General features: G+C 36.9%; 1 protein-coding gene across 1 annotated transcript in view; it reads right to left on the bottom strand.

Annotated features, from left to right (window-relative positions):
* The window catches only part of RNF17 (ring finger protein 17), a 51,921-nt gene extending 36,607 nt beyond the window's left edge, over window positions 1-15,314 (bottom strand). The window contains exons 1-8 of the mRNA XM_032219160.1: window positions 15,070-15,314; window positions 12,681-12,773; window positions 9,622-9,702; window positions 7,330-7,430; window positions 6,577-6,748; window positions 5,960-6,036; window positions 4,431-4,502; window positions 1,392-1,636 (exon numbers count right to left, since the gene is read on the bottom strand). Coding sequence (XP_032075051.1) covers window positions 1,392-1,636; window positions 4,431-4,502; window positions 5,960-6,036; window positions 6,577-6,748; window positions 7,330-7,430; window positions 9,622-9,702; window positions 12,681-12,683 — 751 coding nt within the window. The 5' untranslated portion in view covers window positions 12,684-12,773; window positions 15,070-15,314. The remainder of the gene's footprint in view (window positions 1-1,391; window positions 1,637-4,430; window positions 4,503-5,959; window positions 6,037-6,576; window positions 6,749-7,329; window positions 7,431-9,621; window positions 9,703-12,680; window positions 12,774-15,069) is intronic.
* Between the last annotated feature and the right edge of the window lie 7,722 nt (window positions 15,315-23,036).

The following is a 23,036-nucleotide window of genomic DNA, read 5'->3' as shown; positions in this document are numbered from 1 at the left end:
TGAATTCATATTCATAATGAAGGGTCCATTAAGTAATTAGCAAACTAGATTTCTACACAGAATGAATGAAATTGCAAAACATTTACTTGGAAACAGCAGCATCTGGCTCAACAGTTAACTGTTTTATCATTAATCATAATGCACTTCATCTCTCAATAATAGTTATGTTACATTTGAAATATTAAGACTCAAAACACTTGACTATTTCAAATCAAGCATTTTTTGCTTTACAACCAGTTATTGTGAAAAACGTGTGTGTCTATTCCATAAACTTCCTCCTATACTTGATCTATATCTTCAAAGTTTTTTTTTTAAAGGGATGGTAGCATTTATTTCTACATTTCAAAAATCAAACTATTAAAGCAATCATTGTGACATTTTATTTTGCCAGATCAGAGTTACATACCAGCCTTTAACTCAAATGGGACCTGCTGTGTTTGAAAAGAACTCTTCTGATATGTAGATTTGCGACATTCTGCAGAAAATGCTTGGGGGAAAAACATGGATATATTTAATCAACTCCATATGTGAATATTATTCACCTGGAACAAATTTATTGAAGAACGGACTTAACGATTAGCCTTCTAAAGCCAAGTTCAGGAGTCAAGCTTACAGGTTTCCATTTTTCCCTAAGAAGTCTATTCTGAGAAATAGAAGTCTATTCTGAGAAATCCCAGGAGTCATGAGGGATGGCATCTGTCAGGATTGTGTGTGTTAAAATCAGCAAGCTAGTGGGAGATACCACCTGGTGTTTTTTTAACTTTGCCTTCATTGTATGGAAGTGGCAGAAAGAGGCAATTTGCTCCCTCCTACCACCACCTCACCCTGGCTAAATTGCTGTGGAGATACTTTGGCACAAGCTGAGCCTTCCGCGCTGGTTTCCAAAGCTAGGTGAACTTAAGGGAGGAGAAACCAGCCCACACTGCTTTTCTGAAGGCTTCCTTGCCTTGCTTTCCAGCCCCCCCCCCGCCCCCGAAGGTCGTGCTAGCTGGAATCATCTATCTATCTAATCTATCTATCTAATCTATTTATCTATCTTATCTCTCTATCATCTATCATCTATCTCACTCTCTCTCTCTCTCCTCCCTCCCTCCCTCTCTCTGGGACATACTGGCATCTGTTTTGATTACATCAGTCTCCAAACACTTACTGACATCAGAAAGATTTACTTATATCCAATTAAATACTATTATTTATAGAAACTTCAACACCACTGTCTAAGAGTTGCTTTTTGTGAAATGAGCAGCCATATAAAAATAATAAATAAATAATAAATATAGCATATTACAAAAGGGGATACAACATATCAACATAACAAGAGTTGTTCACAAGTTGCTATTTACCAGAAAAAAACATAAAGAGCTTTAGAGGGGTATAAAGCCCCTACTCACTTTCTTGATCATCTTCAATTATTTCTTCAATGATAACATCTGGTATAGATGTGGCCTGAGATAATGCAGCAGTGTGTTTCTGAATGGATAATGGACTCATTGCTTGCAGGTGGGCACCTCCAAAACATTTATCAGATTCTTCGGAAGGAGGAATCACATTAACTTCTTTAACAAGATTTACATTTACTTGATGTGAAGTACCAAGTTCATTATTCATTTTTAGAGAGTTCTCTTCAAAGTTGTACCTAAATTGACCAATTATTCATTGAATACTGTTTGTTTATTAAACATCATATTAGCACAACACATCAAATAAACAGATATAATGAAAAGGCCTTTGACTTACAATGCCATACAATACAATAGCAGAACTGGAAGGGACCTTGGAGGTCTTCTAGTCCAACCCTCTGCCTAGGCAGGAAACCCTACACTGTTTCAGACAAATGGCTATCCAACATCTTCTTAAAGACTTCCAGTGTTGGGACATTCACAACTTCTGGAGGCAAGTTGTTCCACTGATTAATTGTTCTAACTTCAGGAAATTTCTCCTCAGTTCTAAGTTGCTTCTCTCCTTGATTAGTTTCCACTCATTGCTTCTTGTTCTATGTCTTGGAGAATAGTTTGACTCCCTCTTCTTTCTGGCAACCCCTGAGATATTGGAACACTTCTATCATGTCTCCCCTAGTCCTTCTTTTCATTAAACTAGACATACCCAGTTCCTGCAACCGTTCCTCATATGTTTTGGTCTCCAGTCCCCTAATCATCTTCGTTGCTTTTCTCTGCACTCTTTCTAGTGTCTCCACTTTAAGAAGCATCTTTAATTTCCATTAAACCTGAAGGCTAAATATATCCTCTAATAATTTTTTTCAGTCCCAGAACGCTTTCAGATTTCTTCACCAAACTCTTACAGCAAAATCACTGATTTTTCAACATGTTTTTATTTTTAACTTCACTTTTATCAGAAGAAAAAGTATATAAAAATAGAAAATTCCCCCACAAAGAAAACAATTTAAAGAAGCTAAAAATGAGGTACGGTATCCATATACCCCATCATAAAATGTATGCATTTGTATTGAATATGTCTATCTAGAAAGATATCTGTACAACACAAAATAAATCACTTCAGAAAAAAATAAGTTTCTAAGATAAAACTATATTCAACTTGATTTTTTAAAACTTCAATGCTGTGTTCCCTTTTTCAACCAAATTCCCATCTTTTCAAAGATAGTAGTCTAAAGAAAAATATACTTTAAGTACACATGAACAGCAAAATTAGTTGATTTTATAATTCTTATACAGTACAATCTAAAAAAAAAATCAAAGTTTAATTTTGTGTACTGCTTCTAATGGACTATTTTCTATGGATTATCTTTTATGGCCAGATCTTTAACTTTCAGTTTCAGCTATGTGTTAGCGTAAGTTTCAGTGTTATGTAAATGTGCCTTTTGCTCCTTAAGTTCCCTACTTCTCTGACATAACCACAGAGTCAGAGAAAAAAAACTTAAATTGGTGTATCGTATCATATACCTTGACACATTATAGACAGCTTTCATGGACTGAACTTATTTTAATACAGTATTCTATAATACGTCTATGGTTCAGTGGTGGGTTCCGAATCCTGTTCCAACCGGTACGGTTGGAACAGGCCCTGTGTGGATGCGCGCATGCGTCTTACCGCCTCTGCGAGCCTCCAGCTGCTCAGTGGAGTGTCACGCAGGCGCTGTACACGCTGTGTGCGTAAACGCCGAAGACTTAAAAGACCAGTAAGTAGATCGGGCAAGCGGGCGGCCCTCTGGAGCACCGTACTGGAACGGTATCTGGTGCTCCGGGCAGGCTCTGGTACGCCTATACCGGGGTGTACCGCCTGCAACCCACCACTGCTGTGGTTGCAACAATTTCAGATTCTGCAGTTTTAAAAAATTCTAATTTTATCACAGCTGCCCCCATGGACAAGAATGTGTACAAAACTAATGTATAAGGCTTAATTTATATATTATATAAAACCATAATGTGATTTCTTATTTAAATTTGCATCCTAGGCACTGTAAATTGTAAATCATAATTTATAGATTTTTCACTCTACATGACTAGGACATTTTTAATTGCTCATAAAAACAAATCTTGGCTTCTCATACTAAGCCCACTTTATTGAATAGAGGCATATAACACTGCAGGGATTGAGGACTGAATTTGATCACAGATGCTTGATGGAAGCTTCACTCCCTAACTGTATAATAATCATTATTCTATTTTATTTTATTTTATTTAAAACGTAACAGATTCGCACATATTTAATAATTTTTATTTCTTATTCAACTAAAAATTACAATGCGGAGATATTTTGTTGAGTATAATACAACCAAGATTTTAAGGAGCCACAGACTGGATCTTTCAGTTTCTGGTCCTGTAAATATCAAAGATCACATAATTGCTACCCATAGGAATTATACCAAATACTACTGAAAATCAGCAAGTTAGATACATATACTGATCTTAACAGAAAACTTCACTTGCCTGTATCTGTCAACCAAACTGTTCATTTAATTCCAGATGCTTCTACACAGTATTTAATAATAGAAACATTTCTAAATAAAGTTCATTGACAGCATGATCGAAAGTACAAATGTAACTTGTAATTACTGCCTCCAAAATAATTAGAAATCTTATTGGCTATTTTCAAATTACAGATAAAATTTTCCTCAAGTTGAATTTCAATGTTTTTTGTTTTTCATCAAATAGGGGCAGTTTCCATTCCTTTCTTTCAAGTTTTTTTTTTACCAATTTATTTATTTATACAACTTTAATACCTAAAGCCTTGGAATTTTCCTATGTTCTTCAAACCCAAAACTAACCCTAGTTAGCTTTTATTTTTTAAATTCAGCCATGCCTATATAGATGTTTTTTTCCAGTTTATTCCTTTTCTTGGTATTACTTGTTCTTTATACCCATGTATGAAGCTTTGTGTGGTATATAAACTGAAGGATTCTAAGGTGGCTGAACAAAAACCACTGTGTTTGAAATAAAGTGCAAAATACTTACACGTTTGTGGCATCATAGGCAAATTTACCTATGTTTGCCAATACATGGATTATCTCATCGTCCATGCAGAACCTGTATTAGGAATATATTATCCATATTACAAATATATATTCTGGACACATTTTTAAGCATATAATTGAGTTTTTAGTACTTAATTGATGACTCCAAACTGATACACAACCGAATAGTTTTTGATTAGTGGAATGAGGAGATATATTAAGGAGAAGCGGTTTTAAAACTGGAGACAAAAACCCATCAATAACATGTACTGTGCTAGTAACACATTTTGACTTTGCTCTAAAAGTCAAAAAACACAGTTTAAAAATGGAACTAATATTAAATATAAAGGCCACAAAACTAATGACAACAGGTAGAACAACAGTCTTAGAATTGGCAATGAAGATACTGAACTGGTATTCCACCTTTTAGGATCAACCATCAATAGTAAAGAAGCAAGCAGTCAAAAATACACTGCAGATTAGCACTCAATACAGCAGACATGAGACTTTGGAAAAAAAAATATTAAATTGCATGATATATCTATATCTATAAAGATCAGAATCATGCAACCCAGGTACTCTATGGCAGTGTTTTTCAACCTTTTTTGTGCAAAGGCACACTTTTTTCATGAAAAAAATCACGAGGCACACCACCATTAGAAAATGTTAAAAAAATTTAACTCTGTGCCTATATTGACTATATATAAAGTAATTCTCCCACGGCACACCTTACACTATGTCACGGCACACTAGTGTGCCGCGGCACAGTGGTTGAAAAACACTGCTCTATGGAAATAAAAATTGGATTTAAGAAGCAAGGCAGAAAAAAATATTTGATGCATTTAACCTTTGGTGTTGGAAGACTCCTGAAAATACCATGGACAGCCAAGAAAACAAATTGATGGATTATTGAACAAATTAATCCAGAATTTCCACTCAAGGCACAAATAACCAACCTCAAATTATTCTGTACTTTAGATACATTATATGCAGACCTAGCTCTCTAAAAAAAATGTCTAAGGCTGAGGAAGATGGAAGGGAAGAAGAGATTGATTACTGGCAAGGTGGATGAACTCAGAGTGAGGAGGAATAGTAATAGTCATCATGGAGAAAATCTGTCTATAGGGTCATTTGAAGATGAAAATGACTTAATGGCACATGATCAGTTAGAGAATCTTGAATTCAGTTAGTGAATCATGAATTAGAGTTATCATGCAAACCTAATAATTAAATCATCTGTTGTTAAATAATAGTTAAGACTACAGTGTCAATCAAGTTTTTGAAATATCATATTATTTCAATGTTTTTAACTTGGCTTTGTTGATATGATAGGCTTTATTTTAAATGTAGAATCTTTACCATTCTTAGTGTGCAATTTTGGTTTATTCAGAAGACTGCACATCTAAAATCATTTGAGCTTATTTTCAATAAATTAGTTTGATGTAGTCATACTAGCAATTACAATTTATTTTAACACTGCTTATGCACAAACATTAATGTGCTAAAACTCCTAGTTTTCCAAAAACATACCTCGGAAGGGTTCTTTTTTTCAGATTATCTAGTTTTAAGACTTCTTCTTCAACTGATACGTTTAAGTTGCAAAGAGCCTTAAAGAATAATGAGTCCTTATTTAATTTTCAATACACTATATCAAGCAGTTATGTAGACAGTACATGATTTAGAATAGGAGTGCCACAATTCATATTTTGTCTTATATTTGTTTTACCCTGATAATTATTTGTACATAAACACAAACACACAAAGAATATACGTAATGGGGCATTAAAGGTCAAAATGGTGCCTAAGCTAAAATAGTTTTATAAACTTAAAAACAAATAAATTCATTTTTGTTACTGGAATTAGTTGATTAGTGTACTAATACAGAACATATATATGAATTTATTTTTATGACCAACTTTAATTAACTAAATTTAGAATCATTTGTATTTTACCCCCCAAGTTACAATTCTAAAACAATAAGATCAATAAAACTAGTTCTGATGTTTATTTTAATTGTATTGTTTGGTTATATGTTATAGTTTATTTTACTGTTGAAATTACCTTTACCAAAACACTTAAAATGCATTTCTGATTACATTAATGAAAACCCCAACCAGAAAGCAAAGAAATGCCATAGTTTAGCTTACCTGATTCAAGCTGTGGCAGGATTCTAATGAATTAGTTGTTTTCAGCTCCTTTGCTTTCTTTACCGCGTCAATCAAATTGCTTCTTTTCTGTATAAGAGCAACCTGAATGCTATGTATATCAGTTACATAGTAACTGGTGTTCATGACCAACTCTGCCTCAATCTTCCTTTTTCTGATTAGAAACAAATACATTAGAAAAAATGGTTCCTATCCTACAAAAGTACCACATAATTTTAGCATCTCAATAGGTAACTATATAGCATAGAAAAGCACACATTATCCCATTTAAAAACAAAGTTATAAATTACTAGTCACAAAATAATTATATCATGAATCTGTTTATCATCATAAACTCACATTTATCTGAAAGAAAGAAATCTGACTCTGGAATAAAGTACCTTAACATTTGAAAGAATGCTTCAAAAACTAACGTTTTGATAAAAAATTTAAAAGTAAAGTCACTTTTAAATTAGGTGAAAGCATAACAATTACTCCAAGCTAACAAATCACAGTATTAGAATAAGAATTATAACAACAAATCAAGGTGCAACAAATAAAGGAAGTAACTATAGAAAAGGAAAAATGGAAGGTAGTTATTTTGAAATATTTGTTTCTCTTTGCCAGAACAAACCCAAAGAGTAAATAATTTGAATAAATTGTCCTTTTCCACAATTTATCTTACAAGTTAATTTATACATAAATATGTACTGTAGAATTCAGACAAAACCAGTATTATAATTTTAATCATGTTACCTTGAGTTCAGAGAAGCCATACAATCTGCAAACTTGGCAGTGATAACATCCGCAATCTTGCTTTCTTCCTGTTTTGTTTCGGTGATCAACTGTTGAAGTAGCTTATTCATTTAAAAATAATAATAATAAAAATATATCCACACTTGCACACATTGTTGACAGAATTAAAAAGCAACATAAGCACTACTTGACTAGAATAACAAAAGCAATTCAAAATTAATATTTCCATTCTTTTCTTCCAAATGCTTTAGAAAACAGGTTTTAATAAGAATTTTATTTGATATTATTTATTCAATGCAGTTTTAACAGTTATGGTAATTAAATATTCCAAATAAAATGAAGACATAGCTAAATAGAATTAAAAATAATTTGGAAAATATCCAATGGTCAACATCAATAGGAATGCCATTGAAATCTAGTCACCACTTGTGATTATCCTAGTTGAAATGCTCAGTGTGGGGATTTAAAGAAATATAAGCTTGTATATGTAGACGCACAAATAAGGCACTTCTTCCAATGCACTTTCAGTAATGTAAAATATTACAGCAGTACTTATTTTAAATGCAGAAAGCCATTATCAGCTCATAGTTTTATTCATATTTGTATGTGTGAAACATTCTGATTTAGGAAAGCACTACCGGTAAATTTCATGTTCTGTATTCAGGAAGCTCAGGAAAGATAACAACAAAAAGAACATTTCATTTAAAGGGTTCCATCACAAAGAGGAGTAGTTATTTAATACAAACAGAAACCTTTAGCCCCTTGTTTTTGTCTAAGGCCAACAAAGATAACAATACATTAAATACATTAAGTTCTAGCTATCATCCAAATTGTAGAAAAATGAGTCACAGCAAGCGTTATATACTTCTTGTAGCTTGCTTGCACAATATTTACTTCTTAAGAAAATCATTTTCATCCATTTTCTTCTCTAGAAGAGTGTGAAAACACCACTTTGCTATTAGAAAAAAGCATTATGTTTGTAAAGTTTAACTAGATAAAATTCGTAAGGGTCCAATTGGTTTCAGATGGTCAAATTTTACACACAAGCAAAAGTCATGTAATGCAATCACTGCTCCAGTGATTCACTATCATCTCTGATAGATGCTCCTTCTTGTTTGAAGATCTCCAGCCAAAAGTACTGAATCTTATGCGGCAATCTGTCCTTACTGGCCGATTGCTCCTAAACTCCTTTACCTTGAACATAATTATTTCTAAATTTTATCCTACCAATTCTAGTTCTATCCCTGAGGCATAGAATATAGAAATTTTACGTGACATTTGAAGATTATTCCTACATCACTCTTCCATGCATGCTAAACATATTCAGATCCTTTAACAATTCCTTGTAGGACTTAGTTCCAGACCCAACATTATCCTGATAGCTCCTTCTCCAAGCTGTCATTATTTTTCTAACTGTGCCAAAATTGGACACAGTATTCCAGGAGGGACATAACTAGAGCAGAACAAAGTACAACAGTTATTCCCTGTGATCAGGACTTCATTATTCTATTAACACAACTGAGAATATTATTTGCATTTTCAGCACCTGCAAGACACTCCATTCTGTGCTTGTATTTCTTTTTTTTCTTCTCAAATACAGAACTTTATGTTAAATTCCAGCCTATTCATTTCAGTCCATTGCTCAAACCTGTTGAAATCTTTTGGAATTTTCCCTCTATACTCTACAGTATTAACTGTTTCCCCCAACTTGACAAATATCCCCTCAACTCTCTCAATCAAGTCACTAATAAAAAGTTTGAAGAATACATGGTCCAGGAAAAATCCCTCTAGCACCTGCTATTTTCTTCAAAGATGAGATGAAATTATTAACAAGTAGTCTTTGAGTATTGTCATTCAGGTAACTTTGAATGGAATCATTGAGACATTTCATTAAGAACTTCTAGAAAATGCTCTTGTTAAGAGAGGACAAAATTTGATCCTGGAAAAGTTAGATTCTCAGAAGTTGTCTGGAGAATTGAAATCTTTCATTGTTATTATTGATAGTTTTTACAAAGATTGATCATCTGACCCCAAAAGATCGCAATGATATCTTCTGCCTGGTCAAAAGGTCTGTCTAATATCTGATTCCAATCTCATTATTAGATACTATACAGTAACAGGCTATTAATTCTCTGGAGCTGACCTAATATCTAGTATTATCACTTTTTTAGTTACCAACAAATGTTGAAACAGTATTTTCAATTCTTTTTTAAAAAGAAAATTTTCAATTCCCAAAGTATGAGTTGTTGGGAGATAATAAGAACTCATGCAAAGTTTAGTTAGCCCACCTACCTCCTCTAAAACCTTTAACTGTTCAAGGTTGTTTTTAGCCTTGTTGAGGGCTTTTTCTATGTCTTGCATTCTTTTGCTGTCCTAAGAGGAGTCAAAGGGAAAGAGTTAGAAGTATGCTATTCTAGAACTCCATCCATCCATCCATCCATCCATCCATCCATCCATCCATCCATCCAATCCATCCAATTTATATAGCTCCCTATCTCACAACAAGTGACTCTGTGTAGCATACAATTATTAAATAAAAACAATACCTATAACAAAACAAGCCTTTCAAAATATAAAGAGTCAACATTAAAAAATCGGAAGCTAATCAACATTTTAAAATAATTGGGAGGGGGGGAAGAATGAGTATTGTATATCCACCTCAACAGTGGAACCCTGGTAACATACCCAGATCATAAAGGATTTCTGGAACATCAAGAGGAATGGAGAAAAGAGGGAGAATGTTCCATAAGGTGGACACCATGGCAGAGAAGGCTTGCCACTTAGGTCCTACCAGATATAAGTCCCTGGCAGATGGTGTATGGCCGGGATGGTGAACCTATGACATGCGTGCCACAGGTGGCACGCGGAGCCATTTGTCAGGGCACGCGAGACGTTGCCCTATCAGCTGGCCAGAGCGCATGTGTGTGCTGGCCAGCTGAGTTCAGCCTTTTTTAAAGCCATTTTTTGCCCTCTTCAGGCTCCAGAGGCTTTATAGGAGCCTGGGGAAGGCGAAAACAGCCCCCCCCTTGCTTCGAAGGCCCTCCAGAGGCTTCAAAAGCTTCCCTGAAGCCTCCGAAGCGCAAAAAAATAGCCCTACAGGAAAACCGGAAGTTCAGGAACTGACTTCCGGTTTGCCCTTAGGGCCAGTTTAAGTCCTCGAGCCTTCAGGGACCTTCCAGAGGCTTCCCTGAAGGCTCTGGAGGACAAAAAATGACCCAACAGACAATCCGGACGTCACTTCCGGTCTGCTCGTAGGGCTGTTTTTAGTCCTCCGGAGCCTTCAGGGAAGCCTCCTGAAGATCTCTGAAGGCTTCGGTGAGCTTAAACCGGCTCTACAAGCAAACTGGAAATAGGGCCGGGTTTTTTGCGCTCTGGAGGTTTCAGGAAAGCTCCTGAAGCCTCTGGAGGGCCTCCAGGGAAGCGGGGAGGCTGTTTTCCCCCTCCCCAAGCTCCTATAAAACCTCTGGAGCCTGGGGAGGGCGAAAAAAGCATGCCAAAAATGGTGGGGAGCGCCTGTCATACGTGCATATGAGCTAGAGGAGTCGTGAATTGCATTATGGGTGCAGCACACCCACACACGACCCCAATGTGCTCCCCTTGCTTATGGTACGCGAGCCAAAAAAGGTTTGCTATCGCTGGTATTTCCAATATGCTTTTTTGCTGGATCTATAGGGAAGGGAGCATTTAATCAGAGAGAGAAAATGTTTTGAATTAACAAGATGACCAGTTGCCATGACTTAACTTCCAGACAACTCTACCTGGATGACCAAGAATCTTCATTGACAATTGGGAAATTACAAATTTTAATTCTGACACTTAGAACTTCAAATTGTACCTTAACAAATGGGTCAGACCAGAAATAAACCCATCTATGCAAAATCCAATCTCGGTCGGTCACTTGGACCAAATATTTTTGTCTTCCAAGCTTTTGGGCTCATCTTCAGGGAACTTCTCTCTAGCTCTCTAGACAAAAACCTATGGTCCCAGTGATCAACCCAGATTGGATCCTGAAACATTATTCTGGGACATATATAGTCCCCTTCATTCATAAATTTTCTATAGACAAAGGGCATTTATTGAAAATGTTTATTGAAAATGTTTATTGAAAACTTATGGGCATGCTCTCAGAATGAATGCTTTGGGAGCAGTTTTTTATTCACACAAAGAAATAAGCAGTTACAAATCACTAATTTACCACAAGTCTATCTGCCAACCTTTCTATTTTCCCCTCATAGAATATGCTTAACTAACCTTTGGCTTTCTACACACTTCCAAATAAAGTAGCTAACTACAACTCCTATTGTTTTTATTTTCCATTGAGCTCATTTGGGCCCAGGAAATTCTTAGACAACATTATGAATACTGACTGACTTTTAAAATGGGCTTTTGTTCTCCAACAATGAGCAATGGCCTCAATTTTTATACTAAAACACTCTTATGTTAAGGCAAAAGAACTTCAATAAAAGGAAAGTCCTGTAATCACACATCACAACCAAATAAATATTTTAGTAAATCAACCATGTAATAGATAGGCAAAGAGTGCAATTATTAAAACAAAAATAAAACATCCATAAGGAATAACTGTCTATATACCCCTTTTTAAAAAAGAAGCTTAATCATATTTATCAAATTGGACTTTATCATAATTTTAAGTCCATAACAACCCAAATTACTACAAAAAGAATTGCTCCATAATTTTATCCTCCATATTTAAATGACAGGATAGGAAAGAATATTGAAGTTATTGAAGGGTTTTTTCTTTCTTTCTAACTATAGGGAGCATTCAACTAAAAGCCTATAAATTTTGCAACATATTCTTATACATTAATTTTAGCAAGACAATACTTACAATGGCCTATTAAGAAGAGTCATTACATTTTCCACAGGTTTGGCTCGAAACACATTATTAAGCTTCAATTCCATATCTACCACTCTAGGAAGAAGCCGCCTTATATTTAAAATGGAACTACAGTAAAACCTGTAGTTTATGTCCCAATTGAAAAGCCATATGACCATTAAACCCACATTTATGTAATTGCATATATTAAAATGTTTGTAAAATCACATTACATATATTTTCCTTTGTATCTAGAGTCCATTAAATGAGGATCAGTAAAATAGAGACTTTATCACAACTTCAAATAATATATATGACAGTCCTACAGTATCCAGAATCAGAGTATCTTTCAAATATGCTCTAAGACACCTTCATAATATTCACTTTGAAATTATGACTCCTTATTTGCACCTAAAACCTAAAGACAAAATCTTAGTATTTTATAAAATCAGCATTTCTGGTTAATATACTCTTTAATAAATAGAAATAAAGCTAAGTTAGATTGTTCACGTACCATATTGACTGTAGATGCCTTCAAAGGTAATTGATGAATTGTAGTCCAACTGGGTTGTGTACTTTCTGAATGCTGCAACTATAGCTGTTAATCCTACAAAGTCAAAACAAGCTATATATTTTTGTGTTTTCTTGAATGGCTGCACTTGGCTGAATGCTTACTGAAAATGGATAAATTGAGAAATGTTAAGGCATGCAAAGTAATCTAAAAGAAATTAGGAGCACGCCAACAATTGGAATGACAACGTTTTGGTCAAAAAAGTAGGATACCTTACATAAAAGCATGCTTCTACTTGTTACCTCTACATGGAGGTAAAAGTGGGAAATGTTAATTTTCAGCCAGTGGGATTCTTGGAAGTATAGGGAAATGGGGGAAGATGTATAATTTTCAAGGACAGAAAAATATTAAAAACTATAGTGAACAGTACTGGTGAAAAACAAAAAGGATATCTTATCTTTTGGCTCCAATTTCTTTTGCTTACTATTTTCTTTCTCTTGTACTTTGTATAACACTATTTATCCTAAAAGAATATGTTATGCCTATATCATTCTTAATAGTTTGGCTCACATATCACATTGCTCCAAAAATGCAACTGGTCTGTTTTCAATTTTGGATGTTGCATGAATCTGCCACCAAGTCTATTATAATAATAATGTGGTTCAGCACAATGCGTCTTCCCCATTTTGCTTCTCATTAATCTCATCATTCAAAATTCTTTTTCCAAACAAAACCAATCATGGTAATCCCATGTTCAGCAAGTTCAGCAAAGTTAATATAGCTCACAAAATCCTAAGCAAGGGTTAAACTCCTCCTGTACTCTAAGGACCTTTCATTTTTTCTAGCACCTATTCCAGCCCATGTCAATTTTTTTCCACATAGATCTAACTTTTATCTTTTATGTTTTCCATATAGATCTAACGTTTATATTTATACAAAAAAAGGTGAACTTTTTTCCCAAAATATAAAACTACCTAAAGTTTAAAAAAAAACAACAACCCTCAATCAGTAAAGCATTTTTATAAACCTTAGATGGCCCTTTAAGAATGTTGCATACAAATGCTTCATTTCAATTTAACACAAGGACCACCACGTGCTTTGTGCTGTACTGCTCTGAATGCAGCTCTCAGTATCTTAAAACGACTTGCTTTTCTCTCCAAAGTGGGACTTCTGAAAAAGATGAGCAAAACCTGCAACAAGCGGACAACACTGTTTTTTTTTTAAAGAGCTGGGATGAATCACTGCCAGCACTGTTGTTGTACCGGGTATGAATGATAAGCAATTTCAACTCTAATCAGACTCGGAGAGATTTGTCCCCAAAAATATGAATTTAGGGCAAATCGCCGCACCTCGCCAAATTCTAGGCCGCTACATAGGGCGCACCTCGGGTGAAGTAGGAGAAGGGAATCTGAGTTGGAAGGGATCTTGGAGGTCATCTAGTCCAACCCCCTGTTCAAGCAGGAGACTCTTACAGAAACACCTTAAAATCAGGAAGAGGGGAGGGGAGTTTGCTTTAAAGCGAGCTTCAAAATCCAGCTTTCAAGCTTCACAACCGCCAACAGGGACTGGCTGAGACCGGGTAGGGCTCCATGTTTCGGGATTTTCTGACGACCTTCCTTTCCTGGGTCGCTGTTAAGGAAAGAGTTTGGCAGGGAAAGCAAAAGGCTCCACTTACCCCCAAAATTGAAGCGAGCCACCATAAGGAAACCTCACCTCGCCTCTTTCCTAAGCCGAGCTCAACCAAGAGCCGGGCATCCCCGTTCAATAACTATTTAATAGCTCTTTTAATGCATCTTCTAATGATCTCCTTTAATAAGCCTTATTAGAGAAAACAATTTCTAGACCTGCTTTACGCAAACGTAAGCTTCACACCCAGGATAACCAGGATTCCTTCACCCAGGATAACCAAGATTGCTTCACCCAAGATAACCAAGATTGTGGCTAAATGAGCACGTCCACACAATGGCAATTCGAAGCACTCGAGAAACACGCGTTGGATCAGGCCGGCCGGCTTAACTCCTAACACACCCCAACCCACCCTAAGGGAACTACAAAACGCCCAATTTTTCCAAACTCTGAACTCCTGGGAATTTACACACACACCATGTTACAAGGTAATTCTTTTGGAGAATATGCCGTTTGGCCTGGTCCTGCGTGTGTTTGTGGAACTTGTTTCCCAGTTGCAACCTTGTACACAGGCTCGCTTGGCAATTGAGTCCTAGCCGCCTTAAGCTTTTGGTCTCGCTGTTTGTGCTGCAAACTTCTACTTTCCTTCGGAGCAACGAGAGCGTCCTTGGTGCTTTCCCTTGCGTATAATAAGGCTTCTCTGGTTGGAAACCGTCGGTATTACAAAGCAAGACGGGCGGGCAACCCCGGTTTGCCAGCACATTACCTGCGGAAGCGCTCAAGGGAGCCCCGTTGAGTTAGTATTCCGCTCCGCCAGAACCCCTCGAAGTGAATTTTACGCCGAGCCTCGCCTTATCTCCCTTCCTGAAAACCGGAGAATGGCGCCATTTTTTTTACTTGCGTTCCTATGTTTTATCCAACCCAAAATTACCACAGTATTCCGCTATTTAGGCTATAGAATTAACCATCAAGCCACCTATCCCCTCTTTCTTTGCTTTATTTGCGTGACACGTCCGTTTCCACCAATGGTAACGCCTTAGCGTCCTTGAGATAGCCAATCACTGTACCGCAAGGGCCCTAGAAACTGGCTGGAGGAGGAGGTCCTTAGTCGAAATTTTATTAGCTGGGTCAGGCCATCTCCAGAAATAACATTATCACAATTTTTACACAACTCTGTGATACACCTGTATCAGGAAAACTAATGGGAGTGTTTTACCTGAAAACACGGGATGTCTTTAATTGTTTGCATTAATATGAAGTGATATCAAGAATTATTACTAAAAGCAACCCAAAAATGGATGGTGCACCTAACTAGATTTTTCAATGTTTTAAAGACCCAACATGGATTACATTGTTTAATTTTTGAAATATTTTTAACCATGTAAAGTTTTCAATCTGTATTTTTATCATGTTCCAACACAATATGCCAAACCATGGCAGGATGTTAATTTGATTTTTATTTGATTATGCCTTATGAATGCAAAGCATCTTGTATGCATTTCCAATTAACATTAATTAAAATTACAACCATATCTTAGTGTTGGCTTCTGCTTTGTAGGAGGAGAGGGGTCCCCCACTTCCCATGTATGCTTGTTTTCCAGTTGGATAGATTATTTGCAACACTCCTAGCCAAAACTAGAGACAAGTCTTCAACAGATGATTAAGTGCTTACATAAAAGCCTGCGATCATAGGTTGCAAACAGAAAAAAGGGATATTTTAAAACTTTGCTGTAAGATATCCAAGTAACAAATATACGTGATAGCCAAGTTCACCTATTTTGAGAGATGTTGGGTTTTAAGGACTATTAGTCCAGCTTTTGAAAAGCAAAGGAACATGCTCTGGGATCTTTGTACCCAAAATGAACATACACCTTTTAGGAAATGAAGAATTAAAAATTATCTTATTAAACCAATGAAGCCAAAGACTAAGTTTCCTGGAGATAAGACAATATAGAAAAGGTAACAGTCACACTCACCGATATTCAGATAAAATAAGCACAGCTGGCTAGCTAAACTAGTTATATACTAACTAAAGCACAGTCTGGTGAAGAAAGATAATTTGGGTTTTTTACTTGGGGGGGGGCAATTTGATTTTTAATGGGGGAAATTTTGAGCCTTATTTAAACCAAGTTAATGGCCATTTAGGTTTCCTCCTGAGTAGGAGTTCACTTTTTGAATAGTAAGAATTATTTGAGGGAGGGCATCAGAATTTTAGAGATGCTTAGCTTAGGTGGGGAATGGCCAAAAAAAGGTTGGGAACCACTGACTTAAGTGCTGATAGATAGGGCCTCCTTGGTTTTTTGTCTCTTTCTGACATATATCCTCCATCCCTTAACATATGGAGGATAACTGACTACCAGTTCCTTGGGACAATTTAAACACTAATCTATCCAGAAAATTATTCCTTAGTACTTGCTCTTGTTGGAATTATAAATTTACTGTTTAAATTTTTTTTCTTGTTATATTGCTCTCTAAATGGGATTACACAAGACAGACCTTTTAAGCTAAGCAAAGGTTAATTGATTTATTCATTCAATTTCTATAGGAGCACTGTCACATCATATCAAAACTATTCATTTGTTGCACCACGTAACCTTATTTGGATTTGTAAGGAAAATACGCGATACTGAGCATAAGACTGGAGAGCAAGGCCTGGTTGTTCAGACGCATGAGACTGGCTGGCATGTACTGTATTGTGATTTGCTGAAGGCACTTAGCAAAACCCTGAGCTGTACAAGTAGATGCTAAATGTACTTGAATTCATGCAGATTGAGGCCAAAGTCATGGTAGCAATGAAGCACATTGGGGATGATCTCGACATGGAAAGAATAACAGTGTAATAAAACTCCATGTATCTACAAAATTGTAAGTATGCATACTGATGCCAGAATAATATTAATATAGCCTACAAATCAGCTCAACCAATATGGCTGTCATTTAAATGAGGAGAGAGGGGGATTGCTTATTAATTTTCTTTTGAATCTTTGCATAATTGCATGTCTGTAATTAACTGTCAAGATTCTTTGAGGCGTAATACACAAAGCAGCCAGGAAATTTGATAGATACTTCTAGACTGCAAATGAGTTTTGTTTCTCCAGATAGCTTATATACTGACTTTTACAGTTTGGTATCTGATCCTTTCAAGATCTTAGCTTTTTTCTTATTAGTAGTTTGTGGGAAAAGCACTATCAAATTGTCAATGAGATTTGAGATTTATGACAATTAATATTGGTACATTTGGAAACATTTAGGCTTTGTATTCATTTTACTCCTTGTACATTCATTGTACTCATTTTAGATCAGAGGTGGTATTCAGCCAGTTCGGACCGGTTCAAATGAACCGGTAATGGCGACCTGTGGGTGGCCACCTGGCTCTATGTCATCCTATTTAGCCACGTTTTCGAAGCCGCGCATGTGTGTGCAAGCTGCAGGCCCAAGCAAAGTGCATGCGCAGAAGGCCACGCACATGCACGGATGGTGTGTGTGCTCACAATGAACTGGTAGTAAACTTCTGTGAAACTCACCTCTGTTTTAGATCATTGGCTAACATTTTACATCCCAGACAAATGAATTTGCTTCTCCTTAGCTAGATTACCAATAAAAGTATTTTAAAATATTTTTAAAAATAGTTTAAAATCAAATTATATTTTTTTGTTCTCTTCTGGAGAAATTAAAGAATTGAGTATGTCTAGTCTAGTGAAGAGAATTTCCAGAAGGCAATATTTTTTTCACAAAACTTTTTCTGTATCTCATAGCTTTTAGAAATGAAGATTCAATGGATTTTCAGAAACTGACTGAATTGAAATTCAGTGCCAATACATGATTTACTTAACTTTTTTGTCGAATAAACCACAATTGGTCTGGTTCATACTTATGCCAATCCATAAAATATGGTTTTTTAATAATGGCTCAGCTTATCAAATTATTATGACCTAGTGTAGTATGTGAAGCCAGCCCTTATTTTTCAGCGGAGGAAATCCACTATTGAAGATCACAGAGACTCTTACATATTCATCCTTCTGCCTATGATTAATTTTATGATTTTTTTTCAAGAACCTGAAATGCAGCTTAAGACAAGAGACTCATTATTTTGAGTATATATTGAACAGCTTCATCAAATCTGTTCAGTAACATGAAAAAGTGTTTACTAATTTAATAGAAGACTAATCGATGGCTTTTTATAAATAATTTTGTTTTGAAAATTTACAAGCTGAAATCCATAATCTGTATCTCCTTTTAATAACAAATTGTCTTATGAAAAATTCTGAACTTTGGTTGATCCCAGTAAACACATTATATCTCTGGATTCTTTTTCCACCCACAGCCCATAAGGCTGCGTTTGTGGGGGGGTTATATGCCCACAATTTAGTAGAAGATTGGCTCTCATACATGTTAATATTGGAGTGGGTTTGACATCATGATCAAAAGTGGTAATTTTGCATTTCCTGGGAAAGATGATTCTTGTCTTTTCTAGTATTACTTCAAAGAAGGTGACCTTTGCAAGCTTCAGATGTTTTTCTTGAAAATGTCATACCGCACAGCATCAATAAATCAGTTGTAGTGTGCTTGATATGTAGACTACAGGACTTGAGTTTCAAGGGCTATATAAATGAGAATCTGCATTGAACTGCAACTTGATTAATTTTTAATACATGCCTTCTTCTGAATTCTTAAAAATGTCAATTTACCACCTGATGACATACTGAGGTGTATATCTAATCATGGTATAATAGTTCCTTCTCTTGTCCTTTAGAAAACCAAGATTCATAAGACACTTCCATGGATGTTGAAAAAATGTAGGAAAGAATTGTTTCTCATTTGGATATATTGTACTTTAGGCAGGTTCACACAGTGATAAGGCTGAGCGCATGTGTAGACGTGGCTCATATGAGCAAACCGCGCGCAAGTGCACTCTCACATTTGCAAACCGGTAGGGAAAGTAAGTGAATATCACCCCTGATTTGTTCGGTTTAGTTTGAGTATATTTTTTTTAAATGTTATTTCTAATTAAAGTTTTATAGGGCTACACAAGTCTACAACATTTGTTACTAAATTCAGTTACTGCAAAGGATGAGATTCAGTTATCATTTTTGTTTGGTTCTGGGAAACATCAGCAAAAATATCCTTTTTGTTTTTCTGATATATATCTTTTGTCAGCATTTCTTTGATTCATATTTTTACACTTTGAAAAAATAACTACAACTTAAGGGAATAGGAAAAGTGAAGTTACAAGAATGAACTGAGCACAATGGAAACTTAATTTTACTTGGTTGTTAGGTTCTTGTTGACAATAAATGACTTACGGCTTCTTGAAAACAATATGACTTTTGCAAATTGCAGAGCATAAATCCCAAGAAACAATTATGAAAATATTTTTGTTGCCTTTGATAGCACATAGGCAACAAACTGAAGAGACATTATTGATTGTCGTGCATTTAAATAGGATGGAGGAAGTAGAATTAATATTTTGCTTATACCTGCTCAAAAAAGAGGTATACATTATTTTTAACAATTCACTTGTCATATGCACATTTTCTCTAAAGGTATGATGGAACAATAGTTAATGTTATGAACCATGTTGGTTGGGAAGTCTAGGATTTGCAATCTGAGCTTCATAGTGCAGGGCTAAAAGATGAGTGAGGAACACCTTTGATGGAAGAAATATGCATCTGGTTCAGTTCGAAGCGGGGAGAAAGATACTGGAAACATGGAGGCTGACTGAAAGATGGCTTATTGATGGACACGACCACATGAGTTTGAGGTCCTGGGCAGCTGACCACATGAAATGGAGAGCGAGGTTTATTTATACCGTCTCTTGGGCCTTGGTCTTGAGCTTCCTGTTCCTGTGCAAGGTATGTATTCTATTGGCTGCTGTCAGGCTCCCATGGGGCTATGCAAAGGTCATGTTTGTCTGAATCAAGTTTGGTTGAAGCCTGAAGGGTGATGCAATGTTCCCATGTGATTTTGCAATGCAGTGAGCTCTGCTGCTAGATAATCCTATTATGTCCTGAAGGGTCATGTCTTAATCCCATCAACCTGAAACTAAAGGTCTTTTGTCTTGTAGATAGGCTGACCCAGTAATGCTGAGGCTATTAAGTAAGGTGGGAGCTGCTCAGTGAAGCGGTTGATGTGATGTGTCAGTGCCTGGAGGCTGTCACGGTCTGGATGGGGGTAAACAAACTTGCTCTCAATCCTGACAAGACCGAGTGGCTTGGGTTTTTCCCTCCCAATAATTGGCCATGTATTCCAACTCTCAGGCTGGGGGGTGAAATTATATGCCCCTCAGACAGGGTTCACAATTTGGGAGTCCTCCTGGACCCACAGCTGACTTTAGATCACCATTTGTCGGCTGTGACCAGGGGGGCATTTGCCCAGGTTTGCCTGGTGCACCAATTGTGTCCCTACCTGAACCGGAAGGCTCTCACAACAGTCACTCTCGCCCTTGTGACCTCAAGACTGGACTACTGCAATGCGCTTTACATAGGGCAGCCCTTGAAGAGTGTTCAGAGACTTCAGCTTGTCCAGAATGCAGCTGCGCGATCGATTGTGGGTGCACCTCAGTACACCCACGTTACACCTATCCTCCGCGAGCTGCACTGGCTGCCTATTGGTCTCCGGATACGCTTCAAGGTGCTAGTCGTCACTTATAAAGCCCTACATGGTATTGGACCTGGGTACTTGAGAGACCGCCTCCTGCCGATTACCTCCCAAAGACCCATTAGATCCCACAGACTAGGCCTCCTCTGAATTCCATCTGCTGGCCAATGCTGACTGTCAACCACCCGGAGGAGGGCCTTCTCTGTGGCTGTTCCGGCCCTCTGGAATGATCTCCCCGTGGAGATTTGGACCCTCACCATCCTTCAGGCTTTCCGTATAGCCGTTAAGACCTGGCTGTTCCAGCAGGCCTGGGACTGCTGAGTTCCATCCCCTCTCGAACTGGTGTGCTTGTTGAGACCTTTTAAACCGTTTTTGTTGTTTGTCTTGTTTTCTTTCCTTTTGTATTGTGTCCCTTCCCTCCAGGTTTGTTAGCCGCCCTGAGTCCCTCGGGAATAGGGCGGCATACAAGTTGAATAAAACCTCTAAACCTCTAAACTTGCTTTCCAAGAGCATATTTCTTCTTTAGGGAAATATAATATTCTGCCTTTTAAATATTTATCAAAATATTTCATTCTTCTAGGAGAGGGGTGGGTGCTAACTTTCTACATCTTATAGATGAAAAGTTTTTTAAAGTCACAAATGTTTGGGCATTTCAAGGTTTCAACTAGTTCAATTGATCACTATTTGGTTTTCTGACATATGATAGAATAGTAATCAACATTTTCCTTAAAATGTTCCTTTATCATTCTGAGCTCATTTTACTATTACTCCTTTTGTGATTATTCAGTACCATTATTTCTAGGATCCACTGGGAGGTGATTGAGAGAAAAGATTGATGAATATAAACTTGTGATGCCTGGTAGCTGTTTGGCTGTGATTGATGTGATAATGGCACTTTATTCCGACATTTGATTATGTACCATAATTCTGAAAATGTCATGTTTATTACCAAGAATTAAATGTCAACATTTTCAGCTGCATAAATCTCTAATGATCAGGAATGGCAAAAAGTAAATGCCTAATTTTTAGCCTTCATTCATCACAGTGACTTTTTTTCCCTCTTGATGTGCTTGGAAAAATCACCTCGGTTTCCTTTCTGGGATAAGTCAGTGACAGAGATAAATTCTGACAGCTTCCCTCAACTTCCTGCATCTCTATGTTACAGCTACCGTATCCTACAGTTCAATAATTATTTTAAAAAACACCAAACTCTACTTCATCTGGTAACAGTCTTTTCACTGGCATATTTTTCAAAGTCTAAACTAAAAAATTAAAAGGATAGCCCTTGCCCATATCAAAGTTGTCCATCCTTGCTGAGAGCTAAAACAGGCCCCAAACATACTATGACTCAGTATGTTGGGTGAGGTGACCCATCTTCTCTCTCTCTCTCTCTCTCTCTCTCTCTCCCTCCCTCCCTCCCTCCCTCCCTCCCTCCCTCCCTCCCCCGGTGTGTGTGTGTGTGTGTGTGTGTGTGTGTGTGTGTGTGTGTGTGTGTGAGAGAGAGAGAGAGAGAGAGAGAGAGAGAGAGAGAGAGAGCATAACTCTGGAATACTTTGAACAATTTCAACCAAACTTGGTAACAGATGACTTACTCTCTGGAGAAAAATACTGTGGGGGTAAGAGAACTCTAACACCCCTTTGGGGGGGGGGGTGTTACAGCTTGTTATGCCTTATTGCTGTACTGGCTTCTACAGTACAGTGCAGCGGAGTTGCCATGGTAACGGCTTCACAGTACTCCACAAGGGGATTACAAATTAAAAACATTTCCTCCCTATAAATAAATACCCGGGCAATGCTCAGTTAGTGGCTAGTTTAATCTAAAGTACAGTTAGCTGATCAGTTAGACAGCTTAAATCCAATTATTTTCGTTATATTTAGTATATTATGGAGTGAATATCATCATGTAGTTTAGCTGATATTGATTTTGGCTTATGTGAATCCAACCCAGGAGTGGGCTTTAAATTTTTTAGCAAGGGACTCTCTGCCTGGTTGCTGGGTGGGCATGGTCATGGTGGGTGTGGGCTACTCAGCCGCCTGCACCACAGCTGGGGGGGGCATTTTGGCCTCCGGAGGGTTTCCACAAGCCTCTGGGAGGGCAAAAAAAGCCCAAACATCTGTTAGGCCCGTTTTTTTTGT

Source organism: Thamnophis elegans, chromosome 6 (genome assembly GCF_009769535.1).
Source record: "Thamnophis elegans isolate rThaEle1 chromosome 6, rThaEle1.pri, whole genome shotgun sequence".
Taxonomy (NCBI): Eukaryota; Metazoa; Chordata; class Lepidosauria; order Squamata; family Colubridae; genus Thamnophis; species Thamnophis elegans.
The sequence above is the reverse complement of the archived record's forward strand: the minus strand, read 5'-3'. Positions and strand labels throughout refer to the sequence as shown.